The sequence below is a fragment of the Balaenoptera ricei genome, chromosome 6 (assembly GCF_028023285.1).
Source record: "Balaenoptera ricei isolate mBalRic1 chromosome 6, mBalRic1.hap2, whole genome shotgun sequence".
NCBI classification, from domain to species: domain Eukaryota; kingdom Metazoa; phylum Chordata; class Mammalia; order Artiodactyla; family Balaenopteridae; genus Balaenoptera; species Balaenoptera ricei.
In genome coordinates, this window is record NC_082644.1 from 58,064,123 (window position 1) to 58,082,474 (window position 18,352).

An 18,352-nucleotide genomic window follows, 5' to 3' on the forward strand; every position below is an offset into this window, starting at 1 on the left:
ATCTCCGTCTCAACGCTAAGACCCAGGTCCACTCAATGGCCAGCAAGCTCCAGTGCTGGATGCTCCATGACAAACAACTAGCAAGACAGAAACACAACCCCACCCATAAGCAGAGAGGCTGCCTAAAATCATACTAAGTTCACAGACACCCCAAAACACACCACTGGATGTCGCCCTGACCACCAGAAAGACAAGATCCAGCCCTACCCACCAGAACACAGGCACCAGTCCCCTCCATCAGGAAGCCTACAGAAGCCACTGAACAAACCTTACCCACTGGGGGCAGACACCAAAACAATGGGAACTATGAACCTGCAGCCTGCAAAAAGGAGACCCCAAACACAGTAAGTTAAGCAAAATGAGAAGACAGAGAAATATGCAGCAGATGAAGTAGCAAGGTAAAAAGCCACCAGACCAAACAAATGAAGAGGAAATAGGCAGTCTACCTGAAAAAGAATTCAGAGTAATGATAGTAAAGATGATCCAAAATCTTGGAAATAGAATGGAGAAAATACAAGAAACGTTTAACAAGGAATAGAAGAATTAAAGAGCAAACAAACAATGATGAACAACACAATATATGAAATTAAAAATCCTCTAGAAGGACTCAGTAGCAGAATAACTGAGGCAGAAGAATGGATAAGTGACCTGGAAGATAAAATAGTGGAAATAACTGCCGCAGAGCAGAATAAAGAAAAAAGAATGCAAAGAATTGAGGAGAGTCTCAGAGACCTCTGGGACAACATTAAATGCACCAACATTCGAATTATAGGGGTCCCAGAAGAAGAAGAGAAAAAGAAAGGGTCTGAGAAAATATTTGAAGAGATTATAATTGAAAACTTCCCTAACATTGGAAAGGAAATACTCAGTCAACTCCAGGAAGCGTGGAGAGTCGATTGCAGGATAAATCCGAGGAGAAACACTCCAAGACACATATTAATCAAACTATCAAAAATTAAATACAAAGAAAAAATGTTAAAAGCAGCAAGGGAAAAGCAACTAATAACATACAAGAGAATCCCCATATGGTTAACAGCTGATCTTTCAGCAGAAACTCTGCAAGCCAGAAGGGAGTGGCAGGACATATTTAAAGTGATGAAAGGGAAAAACCTACAACCAAGATTACTCTACCCAGCAAGGATCTCATTCAGATTCGATGGAGAAATTAAAACCTTTACAGACAAGCAAAAGTTAAGAGAATTCAGCACCACCAAACCAGCTTTACAACAAATGCTAAAGGAACTTCTCTAGGCAGGAAACACAAGAGAAGGAAAAGACCTACAATAACAAACCAAAAACGATTAAGAAAATAGTAATAGGAACATACATATGGTTAATTACCTTAAATGTAAAGGGATTAAATGCTCCAACCAAAAGACATAGACAGGCTGAATGGATACAAAAATAAGACCTGTACATATGCTGTCTACAAGAGACACACCTCAGACCTAGGGACACATACAGACTGAAAGTGAGGGGATGGAAAAAGATATTCCATGCAAATGGAAATCAAAAGAAAGCTGGAGTAGCAATTCTTATGTCAGACAAAATAGACTTTAAAATAAAGACTATTACAAGAGACAAAGAAGGACACTACCTAATGATCAAGGAATCAATCCAAAAAGAAGATATAACAATTGTAAATATTTATGCACCCAACATAGGAGCACCTCAATACATAAGGCAAATGCTAACAGCCATAAAAGGGGAAATTGGCAGTAACACAATAATAGTAGGGAACTTTAACACCCCACTTTCAGCAGTGGACAGATCATCCAAAATGAAAATAAATAAGGAAACACAAGCTTTAAATGACACATTACACAAGATGGACTTAATTGATATTTATAGGACATTCCATCCAAAAACAACAGAATACACTTCTCAAGTGCTCTTGGAACATTCTCCAGGGTAGATCATATCTTGGGTCACAAATGAAGCCTTGGTAAATTTAAGAAAATTGAAATCGTATCAAGTATCTTTTTTGACCACAACACTATGAGACTAGATATCAATCACAGGAAACAAACTGTAAAAAATACAAACACATGGAGGCTAAGCAATACGCTACTAAATAACCAAGAGATCACTAAAGAAATCAAAGAGGAAATCAAAAAATACCTAGAAACAAATGACAATGAAAACACGATGACCCAAAACCTATGGGATGCAGCAAAAGCAGTTCTAAGAGGGAAGTTTATAGCAATACAATCCTACCTCAAGAAAGAAGAAAAATCTCAAATAAACAACCTAACCTTACATCTAAAGCAATTAGAGAAAGAAGAACAAAACAACCCCAAAGTTAGCAGAAGGAAAGAAATCATAAAGACCAGATCAGAAATAAATGAAAAAGAAATGAAGGAAACAATAGCAAATAAAACTAAAAGCTGGTTCTTTGAGAAGATAAACAAAATTGATAAACCATTAGCCAGACTCATCAAGAAAAAAAGGGAGAAGACTCAAATCAATAAAATTATAAATGACAAAAGGAGAAGTAACAACTGACACTGTAGAAATACAAAGGATCATGAGAGATTACTACAAGCAACTCTATGCCAATAAAATGGACAACCTGGAAGATATGGAAAAATTCTTAGAAAAGCACAACCTTCTGAGACTGAACCAGGAAGAAATAGAAAATATAAACAGACCAATCACAAGCACTGAAATTGAAACTGTGATTAAAAATCTTCCAAGAAACAAAAGCCCAGGACCAGATGCCTTCACAGGTGAATTCTATCAAACATTTAGAGAAGAGCTAACACCCATCCTTCTCAAACTCTTCCAAAATATAGCAGAGGAACAGTCCCAAACTCATTCTATGAGGCTACCATCACCCTGATACCAAAACCAGACAAAGATGTTACAAAAAAAGAAAACTACAGGCCAGTATCACTGATGAACATGGATGCAAAAATCCTCAACAAAATACTAGCAAACAGGATCCAACAGCACATTAAAAGGATCATACACCATGATCAAGTGGGGTTTATCCCAGGAATGCAAGGATTCTTCAATATATGCAAATCAATCAATGTGATAAACCATATTAACAAATTGAAGGAGAAAAACCATATGATAATCTCAATAGATGCAGAAAAAGGTTTCGATAAGATTCAACACCCATTTATGATAAAAACCCTCCAGAAAGTAGGCATAGAGGGAACTTACCTCAACATAATAAAGGCCATATATGACAAACCCACAGCCAACATCATTCTCAATGGTGAAAAACTGAAACCGTTTCCTCTAAGATCAGGAAGAAGACAAGGTTGCCCACTCTTCACCACTATTATTCAACATAGTTTTGGAAGTTTTAGCCATAGCAATCAGAGAAGAAAAAGAAGTAAAAGGAATCCAAATCGGAAAAGAAGAAGTAAAACTGTCACTGTTTGTAGATGACATGATACTATACATAGAGAATCCTAAAGATGCTACCAGAAAACTGCTAGAGCTAATCAATGAATCTGGTAAAGTAGCAGGATACAAAATTAATGCACAGGAATCTCTTGCATTCCTATACAATAATGATGAAAAATCTGAAAGACAAATTAAGGAAACACTCCCATTTACCATTGCAACAAAAGAATAAAATACCTAGGAATAAACCTACCTAGGGAGACAAAAGACCTGTATGCAGAAAACTATAAGACACTGATGAAAGAAATTAAAGGTGATACAAATAGATGGAGAGATATACCATGTTCTTGGATTGGAAGAATCAACATTGTGAATAGACTATACTACCCAAAGCAATGTACAGATTCAAAGCAATCCCTATCAAACTACCAATGGCATTTTTCACAGAACTAGAACAAAAAATTTCACAATTTGTATGAAAACACAAAAGACCCCGAATAGCCAAAGCAGTCTTAAGAAAGAAAAACGGAGCTGGAGGATTCAGACTCCCTGACTTCAGACTATACTACAAAGCTACAGTAATCAAGACAATATGGTGCTGGCACAAAAACAGAAATATAGATTAATGAAACAGGATAGAAAGCCCAGAGATAAACCCATGTACATATGGTCACCTTATCTTTGATAAAGGAGGCAAGAATATACAATGGAGAATAGGCAGCCTCTTCAATAAGTGGTGCTGGGAAAACTGAACAGCTACATGTAAAAGAGTGAAATTAGAACACTTCCTAACACCATACACAAAAATAAACTCAAAATGGATTAAAGCCTAAATGTAAAGCCAGACAGTATAAAAACTCTTACAGGAAAGCATAGGAAGAACACTCTTTGTTATAAATCACAGCAAGATCTTTTTTGACCCACCTCCTAGAGAAATGGAAATAAAACCAAAAATAAACAAATGGGACTTAATGAAACTTAAAAGCTTTTGCACAGCAAAGGAAACCATAAAGAAGAGAAAAAGACAACCCTCAGAATGGGAGAAAATATTTGCAAATGATGCAACTGACAAAGGATTAATCTCTGAAATATACAAGCAGCTCATGCAGCTTAATATCAAAAAAACAAATAATCCAATTCAAAAATGGCAGAAGACCTAAATAGACATTTCTCCAAAGAAGATATACAGATTGACAACAAACACTTGAAAGGATGCTCAAAATCACTAATCATTAGAGAAATGCAAATCAAAACTGCAATGAGGTATCACCTCACATCGGTCAGAATGGCCATCATCAAAAACTCTACACACAATAAATGCTGGAGAGGGTGTGGAGAAAAGGGAACCCTCTTGCACTGTTGGTGGGAATGTAAATTGATACGGCCACTATGGAGAACAGTATGGAGGTTCTTTAAAAAACTAAAACTAGAAGTACCATATGACCCAGCAATCCCACTACTGGGCATATGCCCTGAGAAAACCATAATTCAAGAAGAGTCATGTACCAAAATGTTCGCTGCAGCACTATTTACAATAGCCAGGACATGGAAGCAACCTAAGTGTCCATCAACAGATGAATGGATAAAGAAGATGTGGCACATATATACAATGGAATATTATTCAGCCATAAAAAAGAAACGAAACTGAGTTATTTGTAGTGAGGTGGATGGACCTAGAATCTGTCATACCGAGTTAAGTAAGTAAGAAGGAGAAAAACAAATACTGTATGCTAACACATATATGTGGAATCTAAAAAAAAAATGGTTATGATGAACCTAGGGCAGGACAGGAATAAAGACTCAGACATAGAGAATGGAGTTGAGGACACGAGGAGGGGAAGGGTAAGCTGGATAAAGTGAGAGAGTGGCATGGACTTATAAATACTACCAAATGTAAAATAGATAGCTAGTGGGAATCTACTGCATAGCACAGGGAGATCAGCTCGGTGCTTTGTGACCAGCTAGAGGGGTGGGATAAGGAGGGTGGGAGGGAGACACAAGAGGGAGGGGATATTGGGATGTATGTATATGTATAGCTGAATCACTTTGTTATACAGAAGAAACCAACACAACATTGTAAAGCAATTATACTCCAATAAAGATGTTTTAAAAAGTATAATTTCCAAAAATTAGAAATATGATTTTCATAAAGATATAAAGTGAACGTGTAGAAATTTTATTTAACCTGTCAACGAGGAAAACAGTGAGGTGGTAAACTGATTCTCCGGGTATTTGTGGAACTGGGTATTTATAGGCTTAAGACAAAAACAATGTTAGATTAAGATTGCTAGGCTACAGATAAAAGTGGATAGTGTCCTACAGGGCTGTAAAACTAATCATTGAGGTTTTCTCACCATTCCGAAATCTGCAAGCTAACATGTCATCTCACAGTATCTGGGTTCTAATCTTATAGTAAATAGCAAAGTCTCAAACACAAGGAAGTTCTCCTAGAGAATTCAGGAATCCTTGGGAGGATTTGCGCAACAACATGCGGCATGACCTGCAGAGATACACCGCCCCCTCCTCACCCACCCACTCTCAACTCCTGCCCAACTGCCTTAGCTCCAAGTTTTGGATATTTTTTATTAACATTGAAAAAAATACTTTGGAGTTAAAGAAATCTGAGGGTGAATCTCAATTCCTTCCCTTGCCAGCTGTGTAATATTGGGCAGGTAGTTACCTGCGACTGGATTTACTTGCTGCAAATTGGGAGGAGCTTTTGTAAAGTGCCTGGCACATGATAGGCACTCGTAAAATCTTAGTTCTTCTCTTTACCTTTCCTTTTTTTTAAGTGAAAAAAATTCACCCTTTGTCTGGCCTTCAGAGACAAAGTTTTCTTCCCCTTGATAAGTGGAATATTTATAAATGGAGTATTTCCTGCCTTATCAGTGAACAAAGGATGTCACAGTCATCAAAGATTGCAGCCCTCCAACGTGAGCCGGTGAGCCCTGAGGAAACTCAGGGCTGAAAAGAATACCTGCCATCTAGCAGCCGACAGACTGAAGCCACTTCCTGCGGTGAGCCCTGAGGAAACTCAGGATGTGAAAATACAGGATACTGGCCCCAGATATCTGAGGTGCATATCAAAGGAATGATTTCAGCGAGCCCAGACTCTTGCATCTTCCCATACATACAAAAGCACTAAATTCCTTAACTTGAGTATCTGGTAATCTTTTGCCATTCCAGACTACCTGCCCTTTGTTGCAAAACTCCTATATATCATGGCTCCTCCCCTCGCCTCCTTGGAGCAGTTTCTCAGTTATCTGAAATGCTGTCTCCTGGGCTGCAGTCCTCATTTTGCCCCAAATCAAACTTAACTCGCCACTCTTACGTTGTGCATTTTTTTAAGTTAACACCCTTCCTCCCTTCCTCCCTTCCTTCCTTCCTTCCTTTCTCTCTCCCCCTCTCTCCCTCCCTTCCTCCCCTCCTCCCTCCCTCTTTCTTTCTCTCCCTCCCTCCCTCCCTCTCTCCCTTCCTTCCTTCCTCTCTCTCTCACTCTTTCTCTCTCACTTTCTCTCTTTCTCATCTCTGGTTTATTAGAATAATATCCTAGAACTCTGGTGGATTTTTTCCATTACTAATAGAGGCATTCTCTTAAATTTTTATTATTCATCTAAATGGAAAAATATATATTTTAACATTCTTTTTTAATTAAAAATTTCCACCAGCTTTATTGAGATGTAGTTAACCTATAACACTGTGTGAGTTTCAGGTGTACAACTTCACGATTTGATACATGCATATATTGTGAAATGATTACCATACTAAGGTTCGTTAACACATCCATCACCTCACATAGTTATAATTTTGTGTGTGTGTGATGAGAACTTTGAAGATCTACTCTCTTAACAGCTTTCAAATATGTAATGTAGTATTGTTAACTCTGGTTACCACGTTGTACAGCACGCTTTATTTAGAGAACCCTCTGCATGTGACAAAGTGGAGAGATGTTCCTCAAGTGAAGATGATTTCTTACTGGATATAACTTAGTGTTTCTTGTTTTGAGGTGGGGATGGGGGTATTACTTGTTTAAGTGTAAATATTATCCTTGTCTCCTTTCAAAAGGAGTACTGGCTTCCCGAGTTATCCTTTCTGAAGCCCACTCAGTATCTCAGTGTCTGCTGTGAGCCCTGCTCTGGGTTGAGGTTTGTGAGGAAGGGGTTGGATGTACAGAAGCTCCCAGGAGCACGCTGTCTGCGTTCCCCCTTCCTGGTACAGGTCGGCCCAGGTGGGGTTAATGGATGGCAGAGGGACCATGAGCTGGTGTCTGGCACAGGTAACTGGTCATCACTACCAGATCTGTACTCCTGGAGAGTATTCGTCTCTCCCCTTCTCCACAACCCCTCACATGATAAACCTGTGTGCTGGCACGTGGGACACTGAGCTGTGATTCAAAATGACAAAGTCTTCTGATATTGTTCCAATCACTAATTTCTGGAGAGTGAGGAGTAAGAAAGAATTGCCCTTGACTGTGCCTCCCTTACAGAGTGTGGTATTAATAGAGATCAATAGGTCAGGGATCCCAAATTCTAAACTCACTTCTGCCACTACTTATAATGTTGTTTCTTCTTTTTCGTATTTACACATTTTTTTTTCCTTTCCTGCCTAAATGCAGAATCAGTATGTTGTATACATTGTTCAATATTAATGGTCACACGAGGGAAAAGCTCTGTAACGCTCTTTCCTCATTTCTGTGTCCTATCTGTAAATGAGGTGATGTGATCAGTGCCTTGATGGCCCAAGCTCAGTTCATTCATTCATTAGGCAACATATAGCTGTTGAGCAACAGCTCTGTGCCAAGCCCTGGCGGTTCCTCTGTAAACATGATAAATGCCCTAATGGAGATAGATTGTAACCAAGGAAACAAATAAGATGATTAGAGATTAAGTATTATGAATGAAAGAAATCAGATGATGGGAAACTAAGTAAGCTGCTATTCTTAGTAATTCTAATTAGGGTTATCAGAGGTGGTCTCTTTGAGGAGGTGGCTTTCTGAACTGCAAACGGAAGGGTGAGAATGAGTCAGTCATAGGAAGAGTTGAGTGAAGAACATTCTAGGAAAGAGAGACAATGCAGAGAGGTGTGGGATGAATTTGGCTTGTGCACGGACCAGAAAGACAGACCTTTGGCTGAAGTGGAGTGAGTCTGGTGGGTGGAGAGTGGACAGAGGCTGGCAGGGTCACTTAGGGCTTTGTAGATCACGGGAAGGAATTTGGGTTTATTCTAAGTGCAATGGAAAGCTTTTAAAGAGGTCTAAAGCAGTGGAATGGTATGAGCTTATTAAAAGAAGGGAAAGGAAAGAATAACTGCGGCTGTTGCGCGAAGAACTGAATGGCAGATGTCAAGCTTGAGAGTAGGGAGACCAGTGAGGTCCTTGTGCTTGGCTGTGGAGAAGGTGGTAGGGATGTGAGAGAAGGAGGCCTTGAAGGTTTGACTAGGTTATGGTGGGTCCCAAATACCCGGATGAGGAGCTTGGATTTGATTTTTGCAACTGTGAGGGAGCTTCGTGTGTGAGTGTGAGTTTGTGAGTGAGTGAGTGTATGTGTGTTTGTGTGTGTATGACTGTGAGTTTAGGGGTGAGATTGTGAGTGTATGAGCCAGTGTGTATGAGCGTGGGGCGCATGTGTGGATTTGTGAGCAGATGTGAGTGAGTGTGTGTATTATGTGTGTATGTGTGTGTGTTTGGGTTTTTCTCCTGTTGCAGATTTTGAACAGGCCAGTGGCATGAAGGAAAGCGCTGCCCTGTATGCTACAGGTAAAAGCTGGTGACAGGGAGACTTGCTGGGCGGGTAGTGGAGTTAGACGTGACCCGAAGGCCCAGACGTGCTAACGTGGCCAACCATGGAGAAAGAGACGACTGAATCGGGCAGGTCCTGTTCTTTGTTTTATTCTGCTTCTGGGTTGGATGAGACTGAGGACTGAAGACCCCACTGAAGGAGTCACATTCTCTTCAGATGAGCCCAGTCTGATTGCTGGCTGAGTAGCTTACTCGTCTTATTAGTGACAAAACCAACCCTAAATTAAACCTCACTTAAATTCATGTGTTGGTTTCTCTGAAAGGAATTCCATTAGTAAGAGTTAAGTGGAATGGTTCTACTGCAGCCCACGCAAACTGTCCCCACTCTGCCCTGAGAGGTGTGTGCACCTGCACACACACACACACACACGCGGGGAGTACACACACACACGGGGAGTACACATACACACACACACGGGGAGTACACACACACCCACACACGGGGAGTACACACACACGGGTAGTACACACACTCACACACACACACACACACACAGACACACAGGGAGTACACAAATGGGGAGTACACACACACACACACACAGACACACAGGGAGTACACAAATGGGGAGTACACACACACACACACAGACACACAGGGAGTACACAAATGGGGAGTACACACACACACACACAGAGACACACAGGGAGTACACAAATGGGGAGTACACACACACACACGGGGAGTACACACACGGGGAGTACACACACACACACACACACATGGGGAGTACATACACACACACGGGGAGTACACACACACACACACACACACACACACTCTCTCTCTCTTTTATATTTAAATTTCTTGATTCTTGAGAAACTCATTGTGTTTTTTGTTCTCCCCCAGGACATCTTTGAAGATGCCTTGGAAACCCTCTCTATGTAAGTAGTAACATAATAAAAAAGTATGTAGTAGAGAAAAATTGATGGTTTTCTTATAAGAAATGTAAATATTTCATTCTCATTTTTTTGAGTGTAGTGGCTATTGTTGGAAAAATTCACTTCTCCATAATTTAACAGTTAGGATGTGATTAAGCTTAAGAAAGGATCTGTCTAAAGTTACTATCAAATATATATATATATATTTTTTTTTTCAAATATATTTTTGAGTCTTATTTCTTGTAACCTTAAACTAAAATGAAAGAAAAAAATGTTTGCCGACAAATTAAAGTTTATTTGTTTATAGCTAACCCTTTTACATCTTGCCCATATTTATTTACATGGTTAGCCTCATGTTGTAGATTTTTGCTTTTGGTTTGCGCTTAGTTTTATTATAAGTATTTCCTATAAGCCTACATAATTTTTGTAATGATTTTAAATGACATCATATTAGATCAAATGGAACATCACAATTTACTTATTCATTTCTCCTTTGTTAGACATTTAGTTTTTCACTGGTTTAAAAACTTAAAACTAAGTAGTGAACATTTCAATGTGTATAGCTTTATCATATTTTTGAATGTCTCCAAAAGGTTAACTTCACCCATGTAGAATTATTGGATTAAAAGGGATGAATATTTTTATTCTTAATGTGATATTTCTCAAGTTGCCTTTCTGTGTTAGTTAGCTCAGGCTGCCATAATAAAATACCATAGACTGGGTGGCTTAAACAACAGAGATTTATTTTCTCACAGTTCTGGAGCCTGGAAGTCGGAGATCAGGGTGCCAGTGTGGTCAGGTTCTGGTGAGAGCTCTCTTCCTGATTTACAGATGGTCACCTTCTCGTTGTATCTTCACATGGCAGAGGGAGAGAGAGCGAGAGAGCAAGCTTTCTGGGGTCTCCTCCTATAAGGGCATTAGTCATGAGGGCCCCCCTCTCAGGACCTGATCTAAACCTGATTATCCCCCAAAGTCCTTATCTCCAAATACCATCACACTGGGGATCAGGGCTTCAACATGTGAAATTTGGGGGAACGCTATTCAGTCCACAGCACTTTCAAAAGAGTTTCACCCGTTTGCAGGGCTGTGAACTGTGTATAAGTGAAGTGGTTTAAAATGTAGCATTTTCATCCCTAGGTATTATTTGAAACCATTTTGCTGCTTAAATGATACCTAATTGTTTTGTTTGAAATTTTTTTTTCTGGTAGTTCCCTAATGGCCTAGTGGTTAGGATTCTAGGCTTTCATTGCCATGGCCTGGGGTCAGTCCCTGGTCAGGGAACTGAGATCCTACAAGCCATGTGGTGCACACCACCCCCTAAATTTTTTTTCTCATAATCATTGTTTAGTCCATTGCATTTCCTTTTGTATGAATTCTAGTCTTCTTTCGCCTATTTAACATTCTTCTCAGTGTTTCTTTTACATACTTATGAACTTTAAAATATATATACACCTTCATGTTTTGTCCTATTTGCTACAGATACTTTCCCTTAATTGCTATTTTTATGTTAGAGTTGCAAATTTTTATATTGTCCAAAAGTTTTAGTGTTTATGTCATTGAATGTGTATGTGAATAAAAAACTTAATTGTGATTAGGATTTTAAAAAATAACCTTTCTACTGTGCAATAGTTTCAGATTTACAGAATTATTATGAGGATAGTACGGAGAGTCCTGTATATCCCACACTTGTTTTCCCTATGATTAATTTCTTACATTAGAATGGTACATTTGTCACAATTAATAATCTAATACAGATACATTGTTATAACTAAAGTCCATACTTGATTCAGATTTCTTTAGTTTTTATGGAGTATCCTTTTTCTGTCCTAGGATCCCATTTAGGACACCACAGTACAATCATTCGTCCTGTCTCCTTAGGCTATGCTTGATTGTGACCGTTTCTCAGAGTTTCCTTGGTTTTGAGTACTGGTCATTTGTTTTGTGGAATGTCCCTCAGCTGGGATTTGTCTGGTTTTTTTCCCCTCATGATTAGACTGAGGTCATGTGTTTTTGGGAGGAAGATCACAGACCTAAAGTATCATTCTCATCACATTATATCAAAGATACATGTTATCAACCTGGTTTACTCCTGCTGATGCTAAACTTCATCACTTGGCTTGAGATAGTGTTTGTCAGATCTTGCCACTGTAAAGTTTTACTCTTTTTCCCCCCTTCCCTTTTCATACTGTACTCTTTGAAAGGTAATCTACTTGTGTAATTTAAAAAATGACTTTTAAGGTGAGTGCATTATTTGCCATCCAGAAATCTTACTCAGCTCTGCTGTGGCTTCTCTGCTCTGAGCGTTGGCAGGAATTGAGCTTGGGTGGCCTGGTAGACTGAAGTCTAGGAGGTAGAAAAGGATCTGACTGTGGGGCGGGTGACTGGAATTCACCAGTGGAAGTGCTGCTGTTCCCAATGAGAAGCTAGAACACTCGACACACACCAGAGAGGGGTTCAGGTCTTGGAGATGAAAACAGGTCAGACTGATGTAATTGACATGACCGATGGGTGGCACACATTAAAACTTGTGTTTCTTTGAGCTTTCACTGGCTGCATTAGACTGGCAATGGCTTTACCTTTGGGTCTGAAAGGCATTGTCAGCAATTTCTAACACCTATTAGTTTTTATTTTATTTATTTATTTATTACACAGCAGGTTCTTAGTTTTCTATTTTATACATATTAGTGTATATATGTCAATCCCAATCGGCACCTATTAGTTTAAAAAAAAAAATCAAATTATAGGGAAACAAAAACCTTCTGAACTTGACTTGTGGTTTCTGGTTTTCCAAGTAAGGAGCTTGAAGTTGCCAGTTTTTCCTAACAACAAGTAAAGAGCTAAACAGACTTGAAAATTCTACAACTCATTCTGCATCCATAAGAAAGGAGAGGATACAGGGAAAATCACTGCCCCCAAGCCTGGAGGGACAGAAAGGCAAATACAGGGAGTCATGGTGTACAGAGTCATGGTGTACACCCCGGCCAGGTCAGGGGTGGGAAAACGTCACCTGTGATCGATGAATTGCTGGGGGCTCAGTGTGAATAACTCTGGGAGTTAAGAACCATAGGGAGACCCACTCATATGGAGCCCCCTCCACCCCCAATGTGAAATTTGCCTCCAGAAGCTGTACCAGACTTATACAGTAAATAGAGGAGAAAAATCCCTTTGGGCTTCCAGCAGGGTGAGAAGAAAAAGAACCATTCTGAAATACATCAGAGTTTACTGTTCTTAACAAGGCCTGCCCTCATGGGAGAGTAGTTAACCAGAACCTAACTGACCTGGGGAGCTCCAGCCCACTCTGGCTATCCTGTCCCATCTAAGAGAGAAGAAAAACTGAGAAACACTTGAGAAGTTCCCAGTCCAGAGGCACAGGGTCCCTAAAAGACTGAGACCTCACCACAGGACGATAGAATGCTTCCCCTCCTCCACCCCTCACCACCACATGACCACAGGCCTATTTATAACAGTTCCTTTTATCATGTACATCATGTTTAACTATCAAGAAAGATTACAAGGCAGACCCGTAGGCCAAAAACACAGTTTGAAGAGACAGAGTAAGCATCAGAACCAGACGTGGCAGGGATGTGGGAATTTAAAAAAACTATGGTTAATATGCAATGGGATCTATGGAAGAAGTAGAGAGACTATAGGAATAGATGGGTAATGTAAGCAGAAAGATGGAAACCATAAGAAAGAACCAAAAAGAAATGCTAGAGATCAAAACACTCTAACAGAAATGAAAAATGCCTTTGATGGACTTATTAGACTGGACATGGCTGAGGAAAGGCTCTCTGAGCTAGAGGCTGTAGAAATAGAATCCTGAATAGAATGGAATAGAATCCTCAAAAACTGAAAAGCAAAGAGAACAAAGAGTGAATAAAACAGAACAGAATATACAAGGACTGTGGGGCAACTACAGCAGGTGTAGCATATGCATAATTGGAACATCAGAAGGAGAAGAAAGAAAAGAACAGAAGAAATATTTGAAACAATAATGTCTGAGAATTTCCACAATTAATGTTAGACACCAAACCACAGATCCAGGAAGCTCAGAGAACACCAAATAGGATGATTGTCAAAAAATGACCTCTAGGTACATTATTTGTAAACTACAGAGAATCAAAGATAAAGAAAAAATCTTGAAAGAAAAAATACACCTTACCTATAGAGGAGCAAAGATAAGTATTACATCCAGCTTCTCCTCAGAAACCAGGCAAGCAGAAGAAAGTAGAGTGAAATGTTTGTATTGAGAGAATAAAACCATCAACTTAGAATTCTGTACTCTCTGAAATTATCTTAAAAAGTAAAGGAGAAATAAAGACTTTCTCAGGTGAACGAAAATTGAAGCAATTTGTTGCCCATAGATCTGCCTTGTAAGAAATATTAAAAGAAATTCTATAGAGAGAGGAAAAATAAATATGGGTCAGAACCTGAAATCTACTTAAAGAAAAGAAGAACATCAAAGAAGGAATAAGTCAAAGTAAAATAAAACATTTTTTCATATTCTTAATTGATCTAACAGATAACAGTTTGTTGAAAATGATACCAACAGTGTATTTGGTTATATATGCTTATGTTTATATCTTATGTATATATACATGCTTATGTATGCTTACATATAAGTGAGATGAATGACAACAATGATACAGGGATGGGAGGGAGGAATTAGGATTATTTTGTTATTATAAGGTACTCACACTACTTGTGAAATGGTATAGTGTACTTTAATGTAGACTTGGATTAGTTGTGAATGTGTACTGCAAACTCTAGGTCAACCACCAAAAAAAAGTAAAAAAAGAAGTAAAGCTGATGTGCTAAGAAAGGAGAGAAAATGGAGCATATAAAATGCTCAATTAAAACAATATAAGCCAGAAAAAGAGTAGAAGACAAGAATAGGAACAAAGAACAAGGGCAACAAATAAAAAACAGTAATAAATATGGTAGATATTAATCCAACTATATCTATAATCACTTTGAATGTCAGTGGTGTAAATTTACCAATTAAAAGACATTGTCAGAGTAGATCAAAAAACATGGTCCAACTATATGTTGTCTACAAGAAACCCACTTTAAATAAAAGACACATATAGAGTAAAAGTAAATGGACAGAGAAAAATATACCATGCTAACACTAATCAGAAGAAAGCAGGAGTAGCTATACTAATTTTGGACAGAGCAGACTTCAAAGTAAGGAAAGTTATCAGGGATAAAGAAAGGCATTACTTAATGACAGAGGGGCCAGTTCTCCAAGAAAACATAACAGTTCTTAATGTGTAGGTACCTAACAACAGCACATCAAACTACTAGAGGCACAAACTACATACAAGGAGAAATAGATGATTTTGTTACCATAGTTGGTGACTTCAACTGCCTTCTCTCAGAAATAGATCCAGCTGGGAGAAAATCAGTAAGGTCATAGCTGAACTAAAAAAAAGAAAATCCTGAACTTAACCCAACTGAAGTTAATTTAGATCCCTATCTCATGCCAACCCTAAAATTGCTAGCCCAGTATTCCAACGCCATTTGCTAAGTCTGTGAGTAAAAGAAAATTTATGTATGATGCCTACTTTATCAAATAATACACTCATTAAAATAATAATGCTGTGTTTCTGGGCTTTCTGGTTTGTTCCTTTGATCTATATGTCTGTGTTTACCAAAAACTGCTCTACTTATCTGCTTTAGATGTTTCGATATTAGTATGACTGGTTCTCAGAAGAATAGCATCCAAAAATGACCCATGTGATCGAGATGTTTTTGATTCATGACTATCAGAAACCTGTTGTGAACTCTTAAAATGTGGAATTCTTGGAGGCTTTGTATGTCTTAGCTTCTTTTATCCTACTGTCAACCATATTACAGTTTTCTTCTCATCTTGAAAACAATAGTTTTTTAATGCTATCTCACTTTCTTGTTATCTAACATATTCTTTTCCATTCATTGCCTCTTTCAGCCTGTCTTTAGCTGCATTTATCTGCTGTTGCCAGCATTTTTTTTACTTCCAAATTTAACTTCCCTGTCCTGTTCAGTTTACCAAACCCAAAGGTTTACCCATTCTAGAACTTGCCTTGTTCTTTTAGTTTTCTGATGTGCATTATTTCTTGTGACACCTGAGACTGTTTCTTAAACAGTTTTGTGTTTCCTTTTCAATGTTGCCAAAATGTCCCTGGTACTTGCTTCTCTCACCTTAGTTGTAGCAACACATAATAGTAACACTTTACCTAATTGAGAACCTTACCTCTTTGAAATAGAGCCCAAAGCCAGAAAGGGTAGCCAAAGTAGGTATTAGAGCCCGTGCTCTAAAAATCTTGCCCTTTACTTGTAGTAGAGGATTCCATCCAGAGTCTATTTACAATGAATGTAAGTAGACTTATGCTTTTTGGCATAATTTTGCCAGAGTTCTAGGAGGTATGGTAAGAGGGTGGTTTTATTTATTTATTTTTATTTTTAAATTTTTTATATCTTTATTGGAGTATAATTGCTTTACAATGTTGTGTTAGTTTCTGCTGTATAACAAAGTGAATCAGCTATACGTATACATATATCCCCATATCCCCTCCCTCTTGCGTCTCCCTCCCACCCTCCCTATCCCACCCCTCTAGGTGGTCACAAAGCACCGAGCTGATCTCCCTGTGCGATGCAGCAGCTTCCCACGAGCCATCCATTTTACATTTGGTAGAGTATATATGTCAATGCTACTCTCTCACTTTGTCCCAGCTTCCCCTTCCTGAGGAGGTGGTTTTAGAAGCCAGTTTGTTGATAGTAGCAAAAAATGGCAGAGAAAGAAGAAAGTAAATATGGCATACAGTCATAGAACTCCAAAGCACAGCAGTGTGGTTTTACCTAGCTTAGGTGCTCACAACAAGATGTACCTTTCTGGTGAGTCAAGCCTTTGGACTTGACAGGTGAACTTGAGCACCAGTCTCAGTTGCCATTTACTGCCTGGGAGATCTGGGACAGTTTCTTTTTCTTTTTTTCTAAAAGTTTTTTTGGGCTGCTTTTGGGTCTTCATTGCTGTGCGCGGCCTTTCTCTAGTTGCGGTGAGCGGGGGCTACTCTTCGTTGCGGTGCACCGGCTTCTTGTTGCGGTGGCTTTTCTTGTTGCAGAGCACGGGCTCTAGGCATGCAGGCTCAGTAGTTGCGGCACGCGGGCCCTAGAGCGTGCGGGCTTCAGTAGTTGTGGTGCGTGGGCTCAATAGTTGTGGTGTGCAGGCTCTAGGGTGCATGGGCTTCAGTAGTTGTGGCACAAAAGATCAGTAGTTGTGGTTCGCAGGCTCTAGAGCGCAGGCTCAGTAGTTGTGGCGCACGGGCTTAGTTGCTCCACGTCATGTTGGATCTTCCCAGACCAGGAATCGAACCCGTGTCCCCTGCATTGGCAGGAGGATTGTTTTTTTTTTAATTTTTTAAATTTTTATTTTTTATTTATTTTTTTAAACATCTTTATTGGAGTATAATTGCTGTACAGTGCTGTGTTAGTTTCTGCTGTATAACAAAGTGAATCAGCTATATGCATACGTATATCCCCATATCCCCTCCCTCTTGCGTCTCCCTCCCACCCTCCCTATCCCACCCCTCTAGGTGGTCGAAAAGCACCGAGCTGATCTCCCTATGCCATGCAGCTGCTTCCCACTAGCTATCTATTTTACATTTGGTAGTGCATATATGTCCATGCCACTCTCTCACTTCGTCCCAGTTTACCCTTCCCTCTCCCCGTGTCCTCAAGTCCATTCTCTACGTCTGCATCTTTATTCCTGTCCAGCAGGAGGATTGTTAACCACTGTGCCACCAGGGAAGTCCCTCTGGGACAGTTCCTAAGTCTCAGTTTCTTCATCCTCTCACAGATTTATTGGGAAGATAAAATGAAATTTAATTTAAATGTGATAATGGGTACAAACACATAGTAGGTGCTCAGTAAATATCGGTGGTATACTACTCCCCCACCTTGGATGCTGTTAATCTCTACTGAGAAAGGCATGTTCATATTGCTGTCTCTGAGACATTGGAAAAAGTTTAAATTATATCTAGTATATTCTATTTAAGAGGGTAGAGACTTGTGTCACATATGTTAAGAAAATTCCAAAATGACTAAAAATGTTTTCAAATAGCATTTGAAAGTTAGTAGGATGTGCTTCATTCACAGGGAAAGCTCTCTTGGATGTTTCTCTTTATTCCGTAACATAGAGCGTGATGTTACTGTACTATGTCTCCTGTATTACTGACCCTTTCTGAAATTAAAAATATTACTGAAGTAATCTATTATTCAATATTTTTCTTTTAAAATATTATGTATGTTTTCTCTCTGATTACAAGTATATGT

General features: G+C 39.1%; 1 protein-coding gene across 2 annotated transcripts in view; it reads left to right on the forward strand.

Annotated features, from left to right (window-relative positions):
• The window catches only part of TTC39B (tetratricopeptide repeat domain 39B), a 138,530-nt gene that overhangs the window by 26,915 nt on the left and 93,263 nt on the right, over positions 1–18,352 (forward strand). For both annotated transcript variants that reach the window (XM_059924695.1, XM_059924699.1), the window contains exon 2: positions 10,008–10,042. In XM_059924695.1, coding sequence (XP_059780678.1) covers positions 10,008–10,042 — 35 coding nt within the window. The remainder of the gene's footprint in view (positions 1–10,007; positions 10,043–18,352) is intronic.